Source organism: Melospiza georgiana, chromosome 4 (genome assembly GCF_028018845.1).
Source record: "Melospiza georgiana isolate bMelGeo1 chromosome 4, bMelGeo1.pri, whole genome shotgun sequence".
In the NCBI taxonomy this organism is placed as follows: domain Eukaryota; kingdom Metazoa; phylum Chordata; class Aves; order Passeriformes; family Passerellidae; genus Melospiza; species Melospiza georgiana.
The window spans coordinates 57,366,673-57,388,070 of record NC_080433.1 but is presented as its reverse complement, the minus strand read 5'-3'; the positions used below and the strand labels follow the sequence as shown (position 1 = coordinate 57,388,070).

The window sequence follows — 21,398 nt, the reverse complement described above, 5'->3', positions numbered from 1 at the left end:
GTTGTCCTTCAGTGATTGCTGTTGTATCTCATTCGATGCTTTCCACATTGACGGTTGCAAAATGTTACTCTGTGTGATGGCCTTTCTGGCAGGAAGGGAGCCTGCCACTGGCTCAGTGGCATTCCCTCACATTGAAAAGCCATCTCCTGCATAGTAGTAGAATTTCTAAGTATTGTCTGTGTGAAAGCTTTGTTTTAAGATTAAACATTTAATTGTTTTGAGACCTCTCCCATTTTATTGTTTATCTTAATGAAAAATGCTTTTTCTTTTGTTCATTTTAAAGTAAACTTTTTTGAGGGCAAACGGAAACAAAAATATTTATGGTGACTGTAAATCAATCTATTTCATATCATATTTCTTGGATCCTTCAGAACCCCACTTATGACTGCTGCTTCTGGTGGAGAGCTTAATGTGATAAAGGTTCTTCTTCGGTATGGTGCTGATGTTTCCCATAAAGACACTAATGGATGGACAGCTGAGGATTATGCTGTTATTCATGGATATTCTAGGTAAATTTTAAACTGTATCATTAGAGTAAGTTGTCATTTATTAGTGTGATTTTTGATAATTTTTGATAACAGCACCAAGGTTTAATAGTGTGCTGAGACTTGTGTCGAAGCTGCTCTCAGTGATGTCTTCATAGAATCATTTAAATTGGAGAAGGCCCCTAAGAATCAACCTAACACTGCCAAGCCCACCACTAAACCACATCCCTAAGTGCCAATCTACAACATCTTTCAAATACCTCCAGGGCTAGTGACTCACCAGCTTCACTGGTCAGTCTGTTATAATGCCTGATAACCCTTTCCCTGAAGTAATTTTTTCTAATATCCAGTTTAACCTTCCCCAGCACAACTTGTGGTCATGTCCTCCTGTCTTCTAATATGTATCATTCCAGTGTCTAGTGTGAACTTGGAAGTTGAGGAAAATTTTTATCCAGAGTTCTCTGTTAGATTTCAAGTTTTATTACCAAGCTCACATTTGCGCAATATAAACTTTAAAATATATCTGTATCCCACAGTTTTCCAGAGGTGAATCTTGACAGGTACCAAGCAGGAGTTAATACCTTCTTTGGTTTGAATATGGCTGTAGAGTGAACATGACTGTAGTGAATATTGATGTGTGTAATAGTCACACAGTAAATGCATATGAGTATATAAATCTAAATGGCTGTGGATAGGATAAGAATAGGTTGGATAAGTACTGGCTGTTAACTCTTCTATTAAATGGTATATGCAGGTATGGGATTATTTTTTACCTAATGCATTTCCTCTCTTTACTGTACAGCCTTAGCAAACAACTGGCAGAATATGCAGACTGGGAAAACACAGGAGAAGCTTCTGCAGGTGGTGGTGCACGAGGCATCACAGCACTTGGCACTCCACACAGGGCAGCAGCTGCTGGCTTCACCTTGGGTGCACCTGCTGTGGACAGAGGAGGTAAGACCCCTCACCAGGGAGTAGCTCACAAGGATAATCAGTGTGGCTTTTTCTTAGGGGTTTGTGTTCTTAGTGCTTCCTGTGTTCACCATTGGCTTTAGTGGAGGCATCAGATGGAGTAGCACTAGCTTTGTCAATGTGCTTATTTGATGATAGTTGGAAGTGCTGCTTGTCAGGCTGTGAAAGCATTTGGTTTGCACTCTGTATTCACTTCTTAGTGCTGTTACTTTCTGTCTGTCAGACTGTCCACCTATTTGGGTTTTCCTTAAGAGAGAGAGGAGGATAGGGAAGGAACTAGGCAAAAGTGTTTACTTTTCAAGTGTATACTTTTACCTACACATGGCAACTCAGATTGTGAAAATCCAGTTACAAAAGCAGTGGGTTCCACCTGAGTAGTTGTTCCTCTTTCTGTACTTGGGAAGCAACAGAGAAATGAGCAGAAAGGTATGTGTCTTGTTGATTTTCATGGAGTTTGTGTCTTCATTTTAATGTTAATAGTTCCGTCTGCACTAAGGTCCTTTTTGCTTGGCCTATTTCTCAAAATCAATTATAGCTGTTTCCATGTAGGTGCTGTAGAGACTCACTTAGCAAATATTATATTGGAAAAGTAACTTTGTTGGCAGTAACAATGCAGTGTCTGCTGCATTGGGTAGAGCATAGTTTGATTTACAATAAAAATAATGCTTTTCTTCCACTTTCAGTAATTTTTATGAATTTTTTCAAGAAAATAGTTATTACCTTGTGATCCAGAAAAAATAAATTGCCTTGTGATCAAAAAATTAACTCCTTCAGTGAGTTTTGAAAATTCAGTCAATGGTTATGAGCTCAGAGTCCTAGAGGAATCTTAGAAAATGAATGCCTTAGTATAAATGAAATAGTGTGTCTTGTTCTTTACATTGCAAGCCCTACAAGTGGGAGATTTTATTCTTTCCGAATTTTTAAGGGCGTTACTTAGGTACTGTGTGGCAAATGGACAGAAGACACTGCTCAAGCACAATTCATTATTCCTTTAAATACACTTCCTTACTCCATATTTAAATATGTCTAGAAAAAAGAGCAAAATATGGGCTGTTCTTCCTCACTGACCTTTCCTAGATACAGGAATTTAATTTAGAGTCAGGCTTTGTTGCTTTCACTTAGGAACACTTGATTTGACCTAGTCAGAGATTTGGAAAGTTTCTTGATAGTTTGCAGAGATCTTTTTCTTCTTTAAAGATTTTGATACAGGTAGTTTGTTGCTTTTGCCCAAAGAGCGCACACTGTGACTATCTCTTAGATATTAGTAACATAAAGAAAATATTCACCTGCATTAATTCTGCAGTCTCTAACTTGCCCACAAAAAGTACAGGTCCTGTACCATGAGAGTTCTTCTCATATGCTGCAGTAGCAGACTTTGAAGCCTCTCTTAGAGGAGAACTTGGAATGATCTCAGGAGAACAGAGAAACCTATTTTGGAATTAATTTTGTTTCTGTTGCTCTTCTATACAATTTTTCTGGGATCTTCAGTGTTGTCTTTGTTCCTTTTGCTGATTTTGCACTTGTTGAATATTTTTCAAAATACTCTCCTCTAGTGAGTAATTCAGCCTACTTCAAAAGTTGGCTTTTGTTTATATGGATACTTACTGTGTGATGTGTTGTTCCTTTCGTGTTCCTGGGTCCCTATGGAAACTGTTGTGTTTCCATCATAGAGCTCTTTGAAAAGAATTCAGTGATTTCTGTCTCCCAAGTTCAGTAAAAGCTGTCCTGTATTATCCCTTCAGAAAGCTGAGAAATGTAGAAGACATGAGAAACCATGATGCAGTCCTTTCTTTACTCTTTAAATGTATCTTGTTTTGATACAAGTACATTCCTTCCCTGTGGTAAAATCGATAGAAGCAGGTCTCCCTTCTGTTCTGACACAAATACTGCATCATGAAGGAATTTGGTGTCAGTTAGCTGCAATCACAGAATGAATTCTTGCATTTTATTAGGTGGGATGAGTAGAGCAGATGCATAGTGATTCTGAGCTAGTGTTCCACAACACACAGACATGTACACACACAAACACATGTGTGATACACCAGTCAATGCACCCATTTCAGTCCAATTATGGCCTGCTCTATAGCCCTGGGGGAGCATGCTGCTCTCTTGTCATGTCTGAGTGGTTCAGCATGGTCAAATGAATGTAAGCAGGACTCTTCAAACTGAGGTAGAAGTGGCCTATGTTTGTATCAGGCACCAACTGACACAACTTTTAAGATAAGCTGGTTTAAGGCAACAAGTTACTGGGTTTCTTTTTCAGCAAGGGATATAAACATGCTAAAACTGTAACTTAAGATGAGTGTGTGTAAATAACATAATGTCTCAAAGTTGCATGCTGGTCTGAGTACAGGGAGCCAAGATTTCCTTGAAACTTCTGGATAGTCTCCAAAGTTTGGTTCTTGACACATAGGATTTTTGAGATGCTTAGAATAAGGACTTTTGTGTGCTGTATGTGTAAGGCACTCTACAACCATGAAGGAATTGAATTAGCATCTCTGCTAGACAAGTAGTCAAATTGAGGGAAATACAAAGTCAGGAGAGTATACTTCTGAAAATATGTTTCAGTGTTTCAAAATACTGAAATATGGATGTTTTACCTGGAGTGAGTACATTAAGTTACTGTTTGACGCTGTCCCTTGAGAGCAGAGTTCTTTAGACTCTGGTTGGGTTGTTTCCAGCACTTCTAACTGTAGAATAGGCTGATAGTCACAGTGTGTTCTCCCATTGCTGTAGCTGTTTTGATGTACTGCTTGTGTTTTCCAAGTTTCTGGAAATTTCAGTTTATTCTGATGTCATTGTTCCATCTGTCCTTTCCATGCCTTTTCCTAAATGGATATAGAAATGCAAACATCTCCTAACCAGACATCAAGAACACGAAAATCAAGGAAAGGTATTTTGTGCAGTAGCATTTAGAATATGAAATCTGTTGTACAGTATACAGATATCAAGACATCTATGATGTTTATTATCCTGGAGGCTCCTATTTTGATGCTTCTGGTTTTATGAACTATGTTTGAGAGCAGGCTTTGTGTGGTTTTTGTTTGTTTGCATGTTTTGCCTGTTCTTTATTATTGAATTTAGTGTTTGCTTTGTGTCATTCATGACAGTAAATCTTTTTTTCAGTACGCCCTTCTTTTACTCTGAAATGGAAATGGGCTTGAATTAAAGTGGAAACAAGCAATCCCCAGAGACTGCTTTTCTAGATCCCATTTCTGCTGTAATCAGAGTTCTGTCTGAGAGGTGGCTCATGAACTTTCTCTCTTGCCTTCTAAAGGACAATGTAACTTGTTCTTGATCACTGCTTAAAGTCACTGTTTACAGAATGACAGAATATTTGGAGTTAGAAGGGACCCACAAAGATCATCAAGTCCAGCTGTTAAGTGACTAGCTCTACCCAACTGAGCTAATCTATTCATTGGCAGCAAAATTTCAGAAAACTTACTCAGCTTGTTTGATTACTTGAGTACTAATTGAAAATATAATTGAAGTCACCCATCAGGCATGATAACTCACTGCTCCACACTGGTGAAGGCATTTTTACCCAGCTTGGGAAATTAGCAGGTAGGTTAGACTGCTGGTACTGATTGAGTTAACAGGAACTGTGGTATGCACAACTAATTAATATTATTTAAATATTGTGTGTTTACAAAAGGAAACAGTAAAAATTAGAGACTGTGTTGGTATTTTTAACTGTTAGCTTGTCCTTGTTTCAGTTTCTAGGCTTTCTCTACATGACATGCACACTGTATTTCATTGTCCAAAAGCCCAGTGCAGGTCTGGAGATGTACTCATGAACATTTCTAGACATACCCTGTCTTTAAAACAGACAAAATTCCCATGCTCTTTTGTGTTTACTGCTAGTGGAGGAAATATCTTCAGGCATATGATATGCCTTTGTTTTCTTTTCCCTTTAATGATTCTGCCTAAGACCTTGGATTGGTTGTTGTGATAGTTGACCAGAATTAATTATCAAGAATCGAGAAACGCCGAAATAGGTGCTATTGGAAGTTGTGGAAATTGTGTTTGTTTTCCCCTTCTGTTTTGGGAATTGAAGAGCCCTTTTATATGATCTGAGCTGTTGATAGTTGAGAAGGTTCTAGGACTCTTGAAGCTGGATTCCTAGAGGTCAGGTTTCTTTAGTGGATCAGTGATATGCTGGAGTGCACTCTCAACAAGTTTGCAAATAGCCCTGAGTTGGGAGGATCAGTGGATGCACTTCAGGGCAATGCTGTCACTGAGAGGCATTTACTCTGACATACTGTGTAAATGAACTCTCAGGCCTTTCTATCAAAATTCAGCCTGGGCAAATGGAAAATCTGCACATGGAAAGGAACAACCCCTTGCTAAAAGCATACTGGCACTGCCTGGCAGGAGAGATGCCTTGCTGAGGAAGCCTGATGGGTCTTGGCAGAGTGAGCTGAGAATGACCCAGCAGCAGGGTGCCCTGACAACAGTGTCCTGAGTTGTATTAAGAGCAGCATAGCCAAGAGATTGAGGAAGGTGATTATCCACCTCTACTTGGTACTCTGGATTATGTCCAGTGCTCTGGGTGTAATTTGAGCCTCCAGTTCAAGAGAGATTTGTCTTTCAAAATTGAGCAAGCTCAGTGGAAAACCATCAGATTCATCAGGGACAGGAGTATTTGCCCTTTGAGGACAGGTTGAAGAAACTGTAATTTTTCAGCCTAGAGAAGTGAATTTGCAGGGGACCTAGCAGCAGCTTCTGGTATATGTGAGAAGACAAAGCCAGGTGCTTCCCAGTGGTACATTGCCAGGAGGCAGAGATATAAGAGGCGTAAATGGCAACAAAATAGTTTCAAATTGGATGTGGGAACAGTAAAACAGAGAGGCTGTACAGTCTCCCTCCTTGGAAGTGTTTAAGACCAGACTGGATAAAGCCCTGAACAACCTTCTCTGACCTCATAACTGAGCCTGCTTTGAGAAGGCTGGCTAAGAGACTTCCTGAGGTTCCTTCTGACCTGATTTATCCTATTATCCTACATGCAAGTTCGTGTTTGTAACACTGATGAAAGCTTGGAGTGTCCTATAGAGTGCCCTGGGTTTGCCACTTGTCTACTGAATTCCCTTTTTGCTGCAGTGTACAGAAGTGTTGGTGATTCTTCTACTTGAGCTTTAGAGCTTGATTTTCATACCTTTGCAAAACAATCTGTACCTGGGTAGAGCAGTGGATAGTGTAATGTTAGCATAATGTTAGACATAATGCTGCATAAAATAATAAATCTCTGCATGTGGTGTGTACTTGTGTGTAAGATGAGAACTTTGGAAGTCTTAATGTCTTCCTAAACCACCACCATTTTGTTAATTGTTTACTAATGTAGGATATTAATGTTATGCTTTTTTTTTGTTTTTTTTTTGTTTTTTTTTTAAGTTTAGGGGTATTTCTATGCTTTTTAAACTTCTAGGTATAAGACTCCAAAAGAGATATAGCTCTGGTCTTTTTATTTCCTTTTTTATTTTTTTAAAATTCAGTGTTGTTTGAGATGCAATTTTGTTTTGGAAATGCAGTCATTTTTACCACCTTGTACTGAATTTACTACCCAAAGCATTGTTCTATTATGATGTGCAAAGTTGTCCATGTAAAATATTTAATTTTTAAATGGTTAATTTTTAGCATGCTAAATTTAATTTCAACATGTTGATTAATGTTTGAACAGCAATAGATGACTTCTCCCAAGGAGACTCAATAAGGTGAGACTTTAAAAATAATAACACTTACCTGAGGAATGACTTGAGAGACACGGTACTCATTTTGCTTTGCTTTTAAAGAAGCTCTGAGAAAGAGGGGAGCGATGACAGTTGGCATACCTCTGAGGAAGAGGAACTTGATTTTACCCCCAAGGTATGGTGCATTTACAGGAAAAATATCCTGTAAAAATAAGGGGTTTGAAGGCAAATTCTTTGGAACTGAAAGAAACTGCAGCTCTAGCCAATATTATTTTCTCTTTAAAGTAATCTTTGGCCTGCCAGCCTTCCTTCTGCTGTTTTTCCTAAAGGACCTGTAGCTGTGACAGAATATGCAGTAGATTTGTAATTTGAAGCCAAAAAGCAGTAGATGACAAGATAACCACATAGTTTTATATTTTTTCTTGTTCATGTGAGTCAGATTTGCAGACTTCAAAAATTTGTAATTTATTATTATAACCTATCCTGTTCTTGTCCAATCATTGTTATTGTTTTCTGTAAATTTGGGGATAGATTCCTAAGTGATAAAGGACATTTATTTATCAAGATCTGTAAAAATCCTCATCACCTAGTTCTCCTTTCCTCAGCAGGTTCCTCAAGAGTACTCAATGAGCAGATGAGTTACTCAAATGGGTCATCTATTTTCTTCTATAAGATGACATTCAGTTCTTGCATGTGATCTCACACTGCATGTTTTTCCTCATTTTTTTTAATGCTTGGGTAGTACTCTTTTTTTGTTAGTTACAAGCTCTTATGCCTACTGTTTTTACTAATGATCTGTAGAATTATCAACTACTGAGTGATGTCTGGAGCATCATCTGTTGCATTGGCATTGTGCTGTGATGCAGAACCAGTGTGGTAGTTCAACCCACTCTGTAATGCTGGAGATGCAAGCATGTTTAGTGTTAACTTGATTTTATTTTCTTGCACTGATTTAAATAGAAATGATACATTTATCTGCCATGATTTTGAAATTTAGGGGTATTTTTTAAGTGTACTTGCAGGGACTAAATTTATGCATTAAGTATGGGGATATTAACAGTTACCTTGTGTACATTTGCAAGTAAGCATCCTGAAAATGCACTTTTAAATATAATTGAATTTTACTTAAGTATTGCACATGTTAGAAACAGATTTTTAGAACAGTTATGCACATAAGCATTTTTGGAAACAATTTGCAGAAGTGTGTCTTCACTTACTTACTGAATTAGATATGAGAGGAGTGTTTGTGTAGTTAGTGCTGGCTCCATCCTACATTTCTATCATAAGGACAGTGATTGTATTTACTGTTCAAGATTTGATGTGAACAAAGGATTTGTTGTTGTTACTGTTAAAAAAAATCTTAAATATTCATTTACAGAAGCTACAGAAGCCAAACCTGACACTGTTAATGAATGCATCACAGCAGTTCAGGAAAAACAGTAAGTTAATTTGCAAAAGGTTGAATGATATATTGATACATAACCTGGACTTGCTAAGTAGGTTTTTTTGTTAATTTGGTGTTTTGTTTTTTTAATAGTAAATGAGAAAAGTAGCGTTTTGTAAACATGGCACTGAATAATTCAGAATAAAATAAGTCATTAAAATGAAGATATTAATTACCTCTTAAGCCCCTTTCCTTCATCAAGTTCATCCTCCATCCTGCCCAACCTCTCTATTTCTAGACATTCCCAAATGGCTCCTCTCTTGTACATTAATCTGAGAACATCCCTATTACTGTTTACCTAATTCTTTCTGATCACATGCATTTTTCTTTTTTTTTTTTTTTTTTGTACTTTAAGATGATGGTGGTGGTTCTAGAGTTGAAAGTCCTAAGTCACCAAAGAAAAGTCTCAAACAAAGAATCCCATCAGGTGCAAATGTGAACAAAGGGGACAGTGAAGAATTGTTTAATCAAGATGTCTCAGCTGCAAGCAACCTGGATGAAGAAGAATTGGAGGAGGAGGAGGAGGAAGAAGAAGAGGATGAAAATGACAATGAAGATGGTGATGAAGATTATGAGGAGGAAGAGGAGGAGGAGGAGGAAGATGATGATGAAGATTTTACTGAAGATGAAAAGGAGGAGGAGGAGTTGAAGGATGAAGAAACTCAGTCTAATGAAATACTGAAAGAGGAGAAAACAGAACCTAAAGGGGAAATTAATCAGAAATTAGAGTATTTGAGTAAAGCCAAGTATGAAGGGGATGCTCGATGTGGAACAGGAAATGTCTGTGATGATGATGAAATAAATAAAGAGCATGATGAAAAACTGGAGGAATCTGTTGATACTCCTGTGACTTTCATAGCTGGGTCTTGTGAAAGGTTTCAAGAAAATATAGCAGCAGTTTCTCCAAAGGTCATGAATAATGAAATATCTTGCAAGTCAGTACCTAAACAAGCTGTCTTTCAAAATCTAAATAATCTGCAAGATATGCAAGAAAGCTGCAACAGAAAAAGCATGATTGAGGAGAAATTTCACAGAAACACTGACTCCTGTTTTCCAAACTCTGAAGGGACAGACTGGAAAAAAGAGATACCTCAGCCTCTCTCAGATAGTTGTGCTGTTAAGGAGAAAAGGCCAAACTTCAGTGATGGCTCTGAAAGTGACAATAATTCTTGGTTAGCAGAAAAAACCCCGGGACCTGAAAGGGAAAGACCAACGTCTGTCATACTTGAACATACGGATGGTGAAGATACTGAAGAAGAGGAATATGAAGGAGTAGAAAATAAAGTCTATAAACCACTGAAAAAAGAAGGTGAAATTTTGCACTTAAATAAGCAAGAAGAAAATTTGAGAGCAGCATTTCATTCAAGCAGCGAAGTAAGTTTATAAGGATGATTCAATCACAAGGGTATTTTCTAAGGGTCAGATAAGTAAGAAACACATACTAAACCAGATTTCTCTTAATACTTATTTTTCACATATATGCATCTTTTGATCATCCATTTTTGATGTTAGTGTCTTACTTGGAGTCAAAACAGTTTCTTTGCTATGGTGTGGTAATACATTTATAGTATGGAAAAAGAATAGGCAGTACACTCTGGAATCAGTTAGATTTTTCTAAGTTCTATGTTACAGCTTTTATCTGTGAAGTTTTACTACCATTTAGGAAAATTCATGTTATGATAGCTGAAAGTGAGGAAACAAAGAATTTTGTATAAGATTGAGAGCAGGAAACTAATGATTTTCCATGGAGCTAAGTAGAGGAAAAAAAGAAATATGCTCTGGAATGCTGGAACTTAAATGTAGCTGGAGTTAGACTGACATGAGGAATTGCTTATGGAGGAACAGCAAAGATAATGTGTGTTACTGTTATTTTCAGCTGTTTTGGTTGGTCTCTTTTAGGAAGAATCATCTGAACATGAAGAGAAGGAGGGTGCTGGCAAAAAGCTACAAATTACAGTTGCTGAGGATGTGAAAAATTCTGTTTGTAATGATAGGCACGAAGTCCACAAAGCTTCAATGGACAATTCTGGTGAGGGAAATGACTTTGTAAATCCTGACCCAAGTTCTTCCTCTACAAATATTAATGCATCGTAAATGAGCTAAAATGGTGATTGTCTCCTACAATAGCAAAATTTTCTTTTTCCTGTGAGTTCAAGTGGGCATTGGCAGAAAAGGAAAGCAGATTGTGTTGCTTTTCATTCATTCTTAAAGAACTGAAATTGAAGCATTGGGCATGAAGCAATGCAGTACGAAGCAAGTGCCATTCTTGATTTGTTGCTATGTTCTTCCTGAAGTGATGTGAACAAAATGCACAGATAACAAAGAGAAGGAGGACTAAAAGGTCTTGAGTGGCAACAGTATTCCCTTTTATCACGAGTACTGTCACATTGAATGGCTGTAATTGCTCTTGGCGGAAGCCAGGGAAGGATTTGAGTCATGCTGAGAGAAAGCTGTTTAGTGCCTCACCTTGTCCAGTTTCAAAATGTAGAAAGTCTCTCCAGCACCACATGTGTGTGCTTGAAAACATTACCAGCCTAGTCAGAGTAGAGCACTTTGGTGCTTACCTGAGGTCTGACAGTAGGAAGACAAAGCACCATTTCCATTGTCTGTCTCCAGAGATGTTGCTAGAGCATGTGTAGCTGCTGCTCAGATGCTGCACAGGGGGCGCTGGCAGAACCTGCTGTCGTGCTGTGCCTGTACCTGCTCATCTGCCTTTGTGTTTACTGTAAGTATGTATCTGGCATAGTGTAAGTAGTCAGAGGTCAGATTGGAACCAGCAGTTGCCTCTTCTGGACTGGGTGCCCTCACAGACATCCAGGTCCTTGCTCCTGCTTTGTGTGTATGTGTCTACACAATTGAATCCTAAATCCTGAATCAATTTTTCCTAATGGAGTAGCTTCAAATAGAAATACTTTAGTAAAATCTGGCTAGTAACCTCCTGAGACTGACCCTTAAAATTGTAGGGAAGAGGTTTGGGTTTTAATTCCACCCCCCCAAGACAGAAATGGCTTTTGTGTGTTTAGGTTAAGTGTTTGAGGTGTGAGCCTCTGTTTTTAAAGGACAATGCTTAGGTGTATAGCTTCTGGGAAGGGGCCAGGTAACAGCTTTGTCAGGGAAGATCTTTCCTAGTAGCACAACCAAGGGAGGATTGTTTCTTGGTGACTTTGTGCATGTTAGATTGAGGAGGTTTTGGATAGTGTTTCTGTGGTGCCCCCTGTACAATGGAAAGTGATAGCAAATGTCAAATTTTGGAGCTGTAGGCTGGAGACCTTAACTCTGTATACAGCAGAACTGCAGGATACTGAAGTATCTTCCTGAATGTTACCCAAGTATGTTGGATATTGCCTGTAGCTTTGCTAGCTGTTGTGCATAGCTATCTTCTGATAGAAAGGAAGCAAAAGAAACTGGAAGTGTAGAGGAGATAACATGATGTGTCTGGGTGGGAAGAAGTGCTTGAATAAAACTTGCTTCTTAGTTTGTCCTCATCAGTGGAACCTGCATCTTTGGATGTACAAGCAATCAAGCATCTCACTTCTTACCTTATTTGTAGGTGCCCTTCCAACAGTGGGAGCAGAGCAAGAGGAAGATGCTGAATCTCCCTGGGATTCCGAGGTACTTTTTGTGAAGGACACAAGGGTTTCCACTGCAGGAAGTAGAAGAAAGATCCAGAATCACTTGAGAGCTTCCTTTTCATTTGGACACTACTGTTGATAAGGCTTATTTCCTCTTTTCTTCCTTTTGCTGTATATTTGTAACTGGGGGCCCTTGAAATAATTCTGCTATAGGCCAGCTACTTGGTTAGGATTGGGATGAAGTTAGGGTGAGCTGATGGCTTGGGTCACAGCAACTGGCTGAGTTTGGTTTCTAGTATAGTCCTGAAACAGTGAAGTTCCTTGCTGCTTAAAATATTCTGACCTTTTTGCAGAGGCTGGCAGGATTATTGCTTTTTCACCATACTGCCCCAGTCTGCTGACCTGGTTAGCTGTTGCCCTTGGGCTCTAGAAACTAGATGGTTTGCTGCTTCTGAACAGATCCTCTCCACCTCTTGTAGGTTACTCTGGCCTTCTTTAAAATCATATTTAACAGAGGCACACTGCACATGCTAGCCCCATTTGCCTTTTTCATTTTTTCTGTCCATGACAATCAGCAAGGTCTGTAGCTAAATCCCTCTGGTTCTTCTTTTAAAAAAAAGAACTCTTCCCATCCCCTTCTTAAAAATACAAGGCTCAAACATTGTTGGTTTCAAGGTAATTTTAAGCTCTGCCTTGCTAATCTTAGTTCTATCTAAATGGCTCTTGCAATTGAGAGCAGCACTGTGTTCATTCACTGCTGCAGGGAATGTCAGTACCAGCTTGAATGTCATATACAAGTTCAGTACTAATGTTGGACCACTGCAGACATGTAGCTGTTGGTTCACAACCTGTATCTTGAGTTACCATGTTAATTCTTGTTTGTGGTTATCCAGTCTGTCCAGGTTTGTCAGCGTGGCATGAAGTTTTTGCTTAAGATCTGAAAACAAATACAATTGCTGTGATTTTCCAATATACTGTGTTCTGATGGATTCTTGCCAAGGGCCTTAAAAAACATTTTTGTATCTAGAATATACTTACATACCATGCTACATGAATTGGTTTAGCAGGAACTTATTATATAGAAAAGCATTGAAAATGCATTTGTACTAATTTTCATTCATGTGTTTTAGGTTACGCAGGCGGATTCCGAAATGCCAGATAAGATACCATGTGGTGTGCTGCTCCCAGCTGCAGAGAGACATGGAACATGCTCCCAGTTTGTTTCAGGGGAAAGTGACAATGGTAACTTCCTGGTGGGCTAATGTTTGTCTGTAAGCATTTATAAGCTTAAAGTAAACTTTTATCAGTGTCTGCCCTAGAAATGCTGTCACGATATGAGTGTGAATCATACCAATGAAGGTTTTATTGTTTGTTAACTAATGCCAGTAATCACAGCACTTGCTGGCCAGTTTGTAAAGGAAATTCTTTGCATTACTTGTGTTCCTCCAGTGAGTATCTAGTTCGGGTTCTTGTTTCATAGTGATGACAGTGTATGTCTATTAGGACTGACCATTCTTAGATGATAATGCAGCAGAAGACAGCTGTGATCTGGCTTAGCATTTTTGGTTCCCCTAGCTTAACCTTTGATAGCATTTTGATAACTTTATGTTGTGCTTTGCCTAGGAGCTAAAGTAGGACTACAAGTACAGGGATTTTTGCTGAGGATTTCTGCCTGGAGTTCGTGACACTGTCTCTTGAGTGTCTTGAGCAAAACTTTACAAGCTTCCAGAAGTTTCAAATGTAGTTAACTATTTGTCATGGAATTCTGCTTAGACAAGAATTCTACTAAGACAGGTTTAGGATCCGTGTGAAAAGATGGTGAAAGGTGGTTATGGTAATCTTTCTAAGGTCTTTCCATACTGCTGGACCACCAGGTTTACTGAAATTGAATACTGTTTGTTTTTTAATGCTGGTTTGGATTTTTTAAAATATAAAGTATAAACAATTTTATTTAAATATAGAATTCTTGCCATGGAGCCATTCTTAATAATTCTAAGTATCCTTCCATATACTTCTTTAGTGAGAGGACTCAAACCATAACATGACTTAAGCGGAGGATTTGAGAAGTATAGGTGGGATTGTGTGGGTTTGGAAATTATTTAGTGTTGAACAAAATTTTAAAAAATATTTGGAACTATACTATAAATGTAGATTAAAACCAGACAACATTTGTTTCTGTTGTTCCCCTGCAAGCTAAACCACAACGATCTGATGAGCACTGCCTTGATTTTACCTTGTTAGACATATATGAGGTTTCTCTGTCTGCACCCATGCTTTCTTAGTTCCAGCAACAGAAAAGAAAATGCTCCTCAATATTAAGCACTTGTAGAATAATCACAGTCATAGGGCTGTTTGATGATCATTTATTGCAGCAGACCAGCTTTGGCTTTTGAAATAATCCTTTTAGAAAGCAGGATTCAGCTCCTCAAAAGGACTAAATATTTTAATCTTGTTCTGTTAACAAGCATGACCTTACTGCTTCACCTATATTGTCCTAGTTCTGTGATAATAATTTTTTAAATCCAAGGTGTATGATGGGAAGTATGCATTGCTCTTTTCTTGTATACTAAGACACATGCTGCATGATGAGGTAAATGGAATGTTCAGTATTGTACTCTTGATGAAATAATGCTTGTGACTAACACTTAGTTGTAGAAACTACTGATATTGAATGGATTAAAATGTACCCACAATTTAAGAAAATAACATTTCATAAAATATTTTTCACTTCCAGGCTTTTTGGAGAAACCCAACAATTCACAGGTAAGTATTTCTTCATGTAAGACTGACTACTTATTCTGCTCATTAAATAGTTAGTAGTTGCTTTGAATTTGATGTTTTAACACTGAATTCTCTTTCATAGCTGAAGACTCCCATTTCTTCTTTGGAAATGAACAAAACTTCTCATGAAAACAGGCAGCAGAAATCAGGTAATATTTGCCTTAAGTGGTTCTGGATTTAGCTTCATAATCTTTTAGGAGTATTTAATAAGGCATCTGTTTTATGTTTTGCAGATCTATTGCAGGAATTTGATATAGAAGATGTTGAGGATATTGAAGGTATTCATGACCGTCTCTTTGTCGTGTTCTTTCATGGACAGACACATTGTAACCGCAAATCTTTTCTTAATTTTAAATGAATGGTGCTAACAAGGTGTTCTGGAAGCAGAAGGACTAGTGAAATATGCCCCTGTACATGTTTGCTCCCTCCTACAGTCTGCCCTTCCATGATGATGGCTTCCTCCAGCATACATGTTGTCATTCCCCTTTTCAGGCAGTCCTGAAGATGGAGGAACATTGATGCCTTGTGTCTTTCCTGTCTTTTCCCTTGCTCTCTGCCAGTTACACAGAAATTTCAAGATTGGTTAAACACTATGTGAAACAGATCTTATGGGCTCCAAAGATCCTAAAATCTTTCTTGAAGACTGAGACTTCAAACTCAACGTAGTTGCTATTGAAAACTTCTCTGATGAGCAAGACTAAATGGGAGTTAGAGTTGCTTTTGATTACAGCAGTCTTGATAGTGGTAACTTAGAATACCCTCTGCACAGTAATTTCTGTGGGGCTACCTGCAGATGTTCCTTGACCACCAGCATCTGTCTGGTTTTACTGATGGCTAGAGCCTTCATCTGTACCAGCAAACAGCTTGGTACTGGGATATCTCTAAGCATGAGTAAAGTCTAAAGCTCCTCTTGCTGAAAAACAAGGAAAACGGGAAATGCCTGTGTTCCTTGTAGAACATGATCCCTAATTATTGCTGTTATTATTGTCCTTAGTATTTATCAGACTATCTGAAATGCATCAGTCACCAAGAGATCATCATAGCAACCCTGTGAAAGAAGTGCTGTCAATCCACTAATGACTGTTGTGTAATGCCTTGTACTGAAATATCCAACAATCAAATCTACAAAAAATCTCAGAATTTTTACCTAGCAGTGAGATGGGAGGAAAAGGTGGAAAAGATTGTTACTTCACACTGTGTAACTTGGGGTCAGAATTGACCTCTTGAGACCTTTGGCTGACTGAGGAGTTCGGACATAAAGTTGTAACTCTGAGCTTGTATCAAATGTGAAGAACTCTTTAAGGAAGGCTTGCAAAAGTATTCACCTAAAGCAAAGATGCCAAGAAGTGAGGTTGTGCCCTTTTGTGTTTTTATGATGATACCTATGTATTTTTCTCAGTCTTGCTCATTTTTTTGTAGGAAGGATATTGTGTCCCTCTTTAGCAGTGAAGCTTTGGATATAGAAATGCTATTGTGTAGAATCCATGACCTTATGGAGCAAGACAGGAGGTGCAGAGTGATATGGGTGAAATCCTCCATCTCTTGTTTTTAGATTCCCCAGTTGAGTTGCTAAGACTCATTTCTTTCTGAAAGCTTGTCACTTGAAAGTGTACAATATGACTTCCACAAGAACAATGACAGTGAGGTGCTCTTTCTAGATTGTGTCTGGGAGTATCTGGAGTGCAGCTCTCTGGTGCAACAGAGATTCAGGGTAGGCTGCCAGACTGAGTGAATACATCTGAGAAGTTTGTGACCTGCCCATATTATATAGAAATTCTGAGAGAGGGAAGAGTGGAATCCAGTTTTCAACAATATAAGCAAAGTGTTCAGATCATGGATTGTTTCTCAGCATTACACAAGTCCGTCTTTCAGTTTTCCATTTGGCAACAGATAAGGTAGCAGTTTGAAATACTCAGTCCAGATCCATGTCTAGAAACAGATTTGTTTCATGGACAGAGTAAAGCTAGGGCCTTAAAATATTTCAAAGCTGTGATTTTTTTTTTTCATGATTTTTTGTGTACTGCACATATACACATAGGGGAATTACAGCTGCTGGAGCCATGTAGCTATTTACTTTATGGCTCACAGTGTTTCAAAGAGAAAGATCAAGATAATGCACCTTTAAGAAAGAGCATTGGTTAATTTGTCACCACTTGCAGCAATTTTCAGCAAGTTTCCTTTAAATGCCCTGTAGGAAAGCAATGTACACAGATACATCTTCAATCTGTTTTAGGGTAATTTTTGTCTTTAAGAGTTTACAAATTAGAGGCAATGCATTATTTTGTGTTAAGATTTTTCTCACAAATATGATTCAAGATGCACTCTAAATGTAAGTAGTATTAGGTCATGCTGGTTATCAAAATGTAGTTTTCTCATTGTAGGTGAGTACTCAGGATCTACTTTTCATATGTCATCAGCAGCTGAAAAAGAAGATAAGGATGCCATTGAAAACTATGGAGTGTGGGTATGTAACACCAAAGGTTTTGAATTAGGAGCCTGAAACAGTAAATTGTATTATACACTGTAAAGCAAAGAATTATATGTTATATACATGTAAAGTGAAGGAAACTTACCAGTCAAGGAGTAAGTAATTCTGGAGAATTCTGTAGATAAAGGTTGTATAACAGCCTGAAGTAAAATGGAATAGTCTTCTTATAATGAGGAAAAATCCTTATTGTTATATTGTATACTTGCTGTTACACTAATTTGTTTCCAGCTGGTTTGCTTAGACCTTATTCAGTGTTCTTCCTTTTGCACAGTGCTGAGAAATAGTGCAGTCAAATTTTTTCTTTCCCTATGCAACATGCACATTCAAGATTGGTTTGCTTAGATTTTGTTCAGTGTTTTTCCTTTTGCACAGTGCTGAGAAAAAGCGCAGTCAAATTATTTGTTTCCCTATGCAACATGCACATTCAAGTAAAGAAGGGAATTTGTCTACAGTATGCTGATCAATTTGATTAAGTATGCCTGGCCTTCCACTTCATAACAGAAGAAGAAACAGAAAAAAGTTAAATTTTGTGACCAGTGCTTTCCCTGTCTCTGCAAAATATGTGCTTGTTTGGCCATGTTAGTAAGTGTTCAAAATGGTTTTTTTCAGAGGGCATTTCAGACAGGAATAAGGGAGACATCCTGTTTGTGTTGGGCCTACAACAGGAGAGGGACAGGGCTGGATAGAGGGGTCTGGAGTCTTCTGTAGCACCTCAAGGGACAGTGGAACAAATGACTTCTACCCCACACCCATGTATGATGACAAAGGAATATGCTTAATATTGACAGGCAGAGCATGGAACTGAGGCCTACTGAAAGTGGCGGTGGCTGGGCAGTGAACCTGGGGGATGGTGAGGCTGAGACAGATGGGAGCTGGCTGAGGTGCTCCTTCCCTGTCTTGAAAGCAGCAATTTGGCACAGAGAAGGGCTTGGTGAGGGTTTTAGAGAGAGAGAGAGGAGGTGAATGGTTTTAGCCCCTGGGGCCTGAGGCACAGGCCTGTATGGAAGGCACTAGGAAGCAATGGGGAAGGAGCCTGTGAGCACCAGAGTGTGGGGTCAGAGACTGGAGGGGGTTGAGTGAGCCATGGTATGGTTTTTACATAAGTTTGGGTTCCTGACTTTTGGGACGAGGCAAAGAATGGACAGGTTTCCCTCATAAATGCTTTTCTTTGGATCTTGGAATGAAATTTAACATATCTGTGCCTTGGGTGAAGAAATAGGCCCAGTTGTTCATGTTGTGGACAGTAAAAAGGTTGTCATGTTCATTTACACTGTATTAGCTTAGCTGGCAGGGGATTGTAAAATGCCAGACAGTATGGAGGAAGGAAGGTGAGGAAACATGGGCAGTTCCAAAGAAAAGTGGTAGTAAAGCAGCAAACATGAAAAAATGAATTGCTTGCTAACAAAGGCCGCTGGTTACAGAAAGCAAGCGGGCCTAAAGGTGAAAGTAACCCTCGTCTAGACAACTCCAATCCTGGAAAAGCTGTTATCTCTAATAAGTCCTAGTAGCTAGTAAGTCCTTTATTTTTAAGAAAAAGGTGAGTCAGTGAACCTTTAATTTAGTATCCTTTGATTTATATTGTAAAAATTGCTTTCAGAATATCTTGATGCTGTTATTTCTGTTACGTGAAGGATGAGTTTGCAATGGAAATTACCTAGATTAACTTCCTTTTTCTTGGTAATCTTTTTGTCTGTACCTGTTTACTTAAGGATAAATATATTTTAGAATCTGCTAACTTGATAGAAAAAACAGCATGTGAAAATCAGACTGACAAAGCAGAAGTTTCACATCAAGAAGCCCTAACAAAAAATGAGGAATCGCACAGTGCTGACAAGGAGTTAAATCTAAAACCTTGGGAAGAAAGATATGAAAGAATGTGGGTTGAAAATGAGAAAAGGGAATTGAAAACAAATTTCAAAAACATTACAGCAGAGCTGAAGCAGTTGTTTGGTGAAAATGAAGCTGGGGAAACAGCTTCACTTGTGGAAGAAATACCAGAAGATGACGTTGGTGAAGAATTGAGAAGTTCTCACATTTTTTCATCTCCTGTGACAGAATCAAGCAATAATTTAGAAAGCCAAGGTGAATTTGGGGATATTAAAACTACACTAGGTGGAAAAATACCCAAAATGGAAATTGTATTTCCAAGTCATGATGTTCTTCCTGATCAAAATAGCTTAAAGACAAATGTAGAAGATACCTGGAATACAGATGAAGAAGCTGTCATTAACAATGTAAATAACAGAAAGGTGTCCCTAGCTAAAGGAGAGAAAAAGAAAATGCCTACTATGGAAATAGAAGAGAATGATAATGGAAATAGTAAAAGTGCAGAGGAAGGTCCTGCTTACTGCCTGAGACATAGCTTAGAATCAAGTATTTTGGGTGACATTTCTAATATTCTTCCTCAAATAAGACCTGTTTGTGCAAGTGATGAAAGTGTACATTCTGTAACAGAAACAAAACTTAAAAAGCACTCTGGATTTAATGATGATGCTCCCAAGGACTGCTGTATCAACAGTAATATAGGAGAAACTGAAAGTCTTTTCGTTAGTGCTCAGGAATCGTGTGACGTGCTGGAAGGGAGTCTTGATGAAGAGCTAAAAAGAGATATGGAAAGATTTAAGAGTAAGGTAGGAATACTGCAAGCAGTATTCCTGGCTTTGGAGAAAGAGAAGGTACAGCTGCAAAAAGAGGTAGTTCACCTGCTACTCCTTATTCTTTGTCTTTCTCCATATCAATGGTCCTGTTCACTTCAGCTATTCATCATTAAATGAAGAAGCTTTGTGCAAATTAGTTGTTTGAATGAAAATACAATACTTATGAATAAAGACAGCAGTGGAGAGTTGCCTTTTCCCCTTTTTCAGAAAACACAGAATGCACTGTTGTTCCACTTTAACACTATGTGGCACTCACTTCCAGTGTAAGAAGTTATCACTTCATTGACATTAAAAGAAGTTAAATCAGTTTTGTTTCTGAAACAAAGAATGAAAATAGCTTCTGAACAGGGTCTTGACTGAACTTCTCATTTGCTGTGATTTCTGCATGGTGTGTCTTCATTGCCCTTCACTTAAATTCCTGTTTGCTGTGAGTGGAGTTGTTTCTACTTGTGGGTTTGGCATCTTTTTCCCTGCTACCCTGCCTACCCTCCATGGAGGAAGCAGTAACCAAGCACACTTCCATTTGATTTTTTTTATTTCTGTTTTTATAACAAACATTGTGCAGTCCTTCTAACTCTTTAATCCATCAGTAACGCTTTTGTATTTTTGTTGTTCATGGTTTAAGATACATTGTTGTTTTTTTCTAAGGACCGTGTTTCTGTTATATCATAGAATCATGAGTGAATTTGAAGGACTTTCAATAGCAATACATTTTGTAATGTAATTTTTGTGAAAATACTTATCTGTATTTTTTTTCATTTTACACTTCTTCAGAGGTAAACCCTGAATTATTCAGTCTTGGATGTTGTGTTTCTCTTTTATGGAAAGACTGATTAATACTTGAAACTTTATTTTGTAGGTTGAGAAGGAAAAAAACAAAGAAAGAAGTTTCAATACACAGACAGTGGGGAAAGAGGAAAATGTTGATAAATTAAATACACCACCAGCCAACATTACTAATCAGCAAATGAAAGAAAAGCTTACACTAAAGAAGAATGACTCTTTGAAAATGGAGGATGAAAACACTACAGAAGAAAAAGCCAACAAGAATTTTTCACCTGAGGAAAGGTCAGAAATTATTAAAATGCCAATGAAAGTAGAAACTAAAGACATGATCTCTAATTCATATTTGTAGGAATGCTTATGTATATTTCAGATTTTCTAATACTGTACTAGTTGAAGCAGTTTCTTTGATGCTGAAAGCAATATTGAGCACACCACTGCTTCACAAACATTTAAAAAAAACACTATTTTTTAGGAAGAGGGAAAAGATATTACCAAATGAATATTAAAAGTTTGACGGAGGCATTGA

General features: G+C 38.1%; 1 protein-coding gene across 5 annotated transcripts in view; it reads left to right on the top strand.

The window, feature by feature from the left end:
• The window catches only part of LOC131083129 (ankyrin repeat domain-containing protein 26-like), a 47,683-nt gene that overhangs the window by 2,983 nt on the left and 23,302 nt on the right, over positions 1 to 21,398 (top strand). The window contains exons 5-20 of one of the 5 annotated variants that reach the window (XM_058023491.1): positions 372 to 509; positions 1,288 to 1,439; positions 4,300 to 4,350; positions 7,135 to 7,168; positions 7,247 to 7,319; positions 8,523 to 8,583; positions 8,944 to 9,962; positions 10,488 to 10,617; positions 12,139 to 12,200; positions 13,291 to 13,402; positions 14,895 to 14,923; positions 15,024 to 15,090; positions 15,175 to 15,219; positions 17,323 to 17,405; positions 19,139 to 20,122; positions 20,946 to 21,154. In XM_058023491.1, coding sequence (XP_057879474.1) covers positions 372 to 509; positions 1,288 to 1,439; positions 4,300 to 4,350; positions 7,135 to 7,168; positions 7,247 to 7,319; positions 8,523 to 8,583; positions 8,944 to 9,962; positions 10,488 to 10,617; positions 12,139 to 12,200; positions 13,291 to 13,402; positions 14,895 to 14,923; positions 15,024 to 15,090; positions 15,175 to 15,219; positions 17,323 to 17,405; positions 19,139 to 20,122; positions 20,946 to 21,154 — 3,249 coding nt within the window. Of the gene's footprint in view, positions 1 to 371; positions 510 to 1,287; positions 1,440 to 4,299; positions 4,351 to 7,134; positions 7,169 to 7,246; positions 7,320 to 8,522; positions 8,584 to 8,943; positions 9,963 to 10,487; positions 10,618 to 12,138; positions 12,201 to 13,290; positions 13,403 to 14,894; positions 14,924 to 15,023; positions 15,091 to 15,174; positions 15,220 to 17,322; positions 17,406 to 19,138; positions 20,123 to 20,945; positions 21,155 to 21,398 lie in introns of those variants that run through there. The other 4 variants (XM_058023494.1, XM_058023492.1, XM_058023495.1 and 1 more) reach the window with 4 other exon arrangements.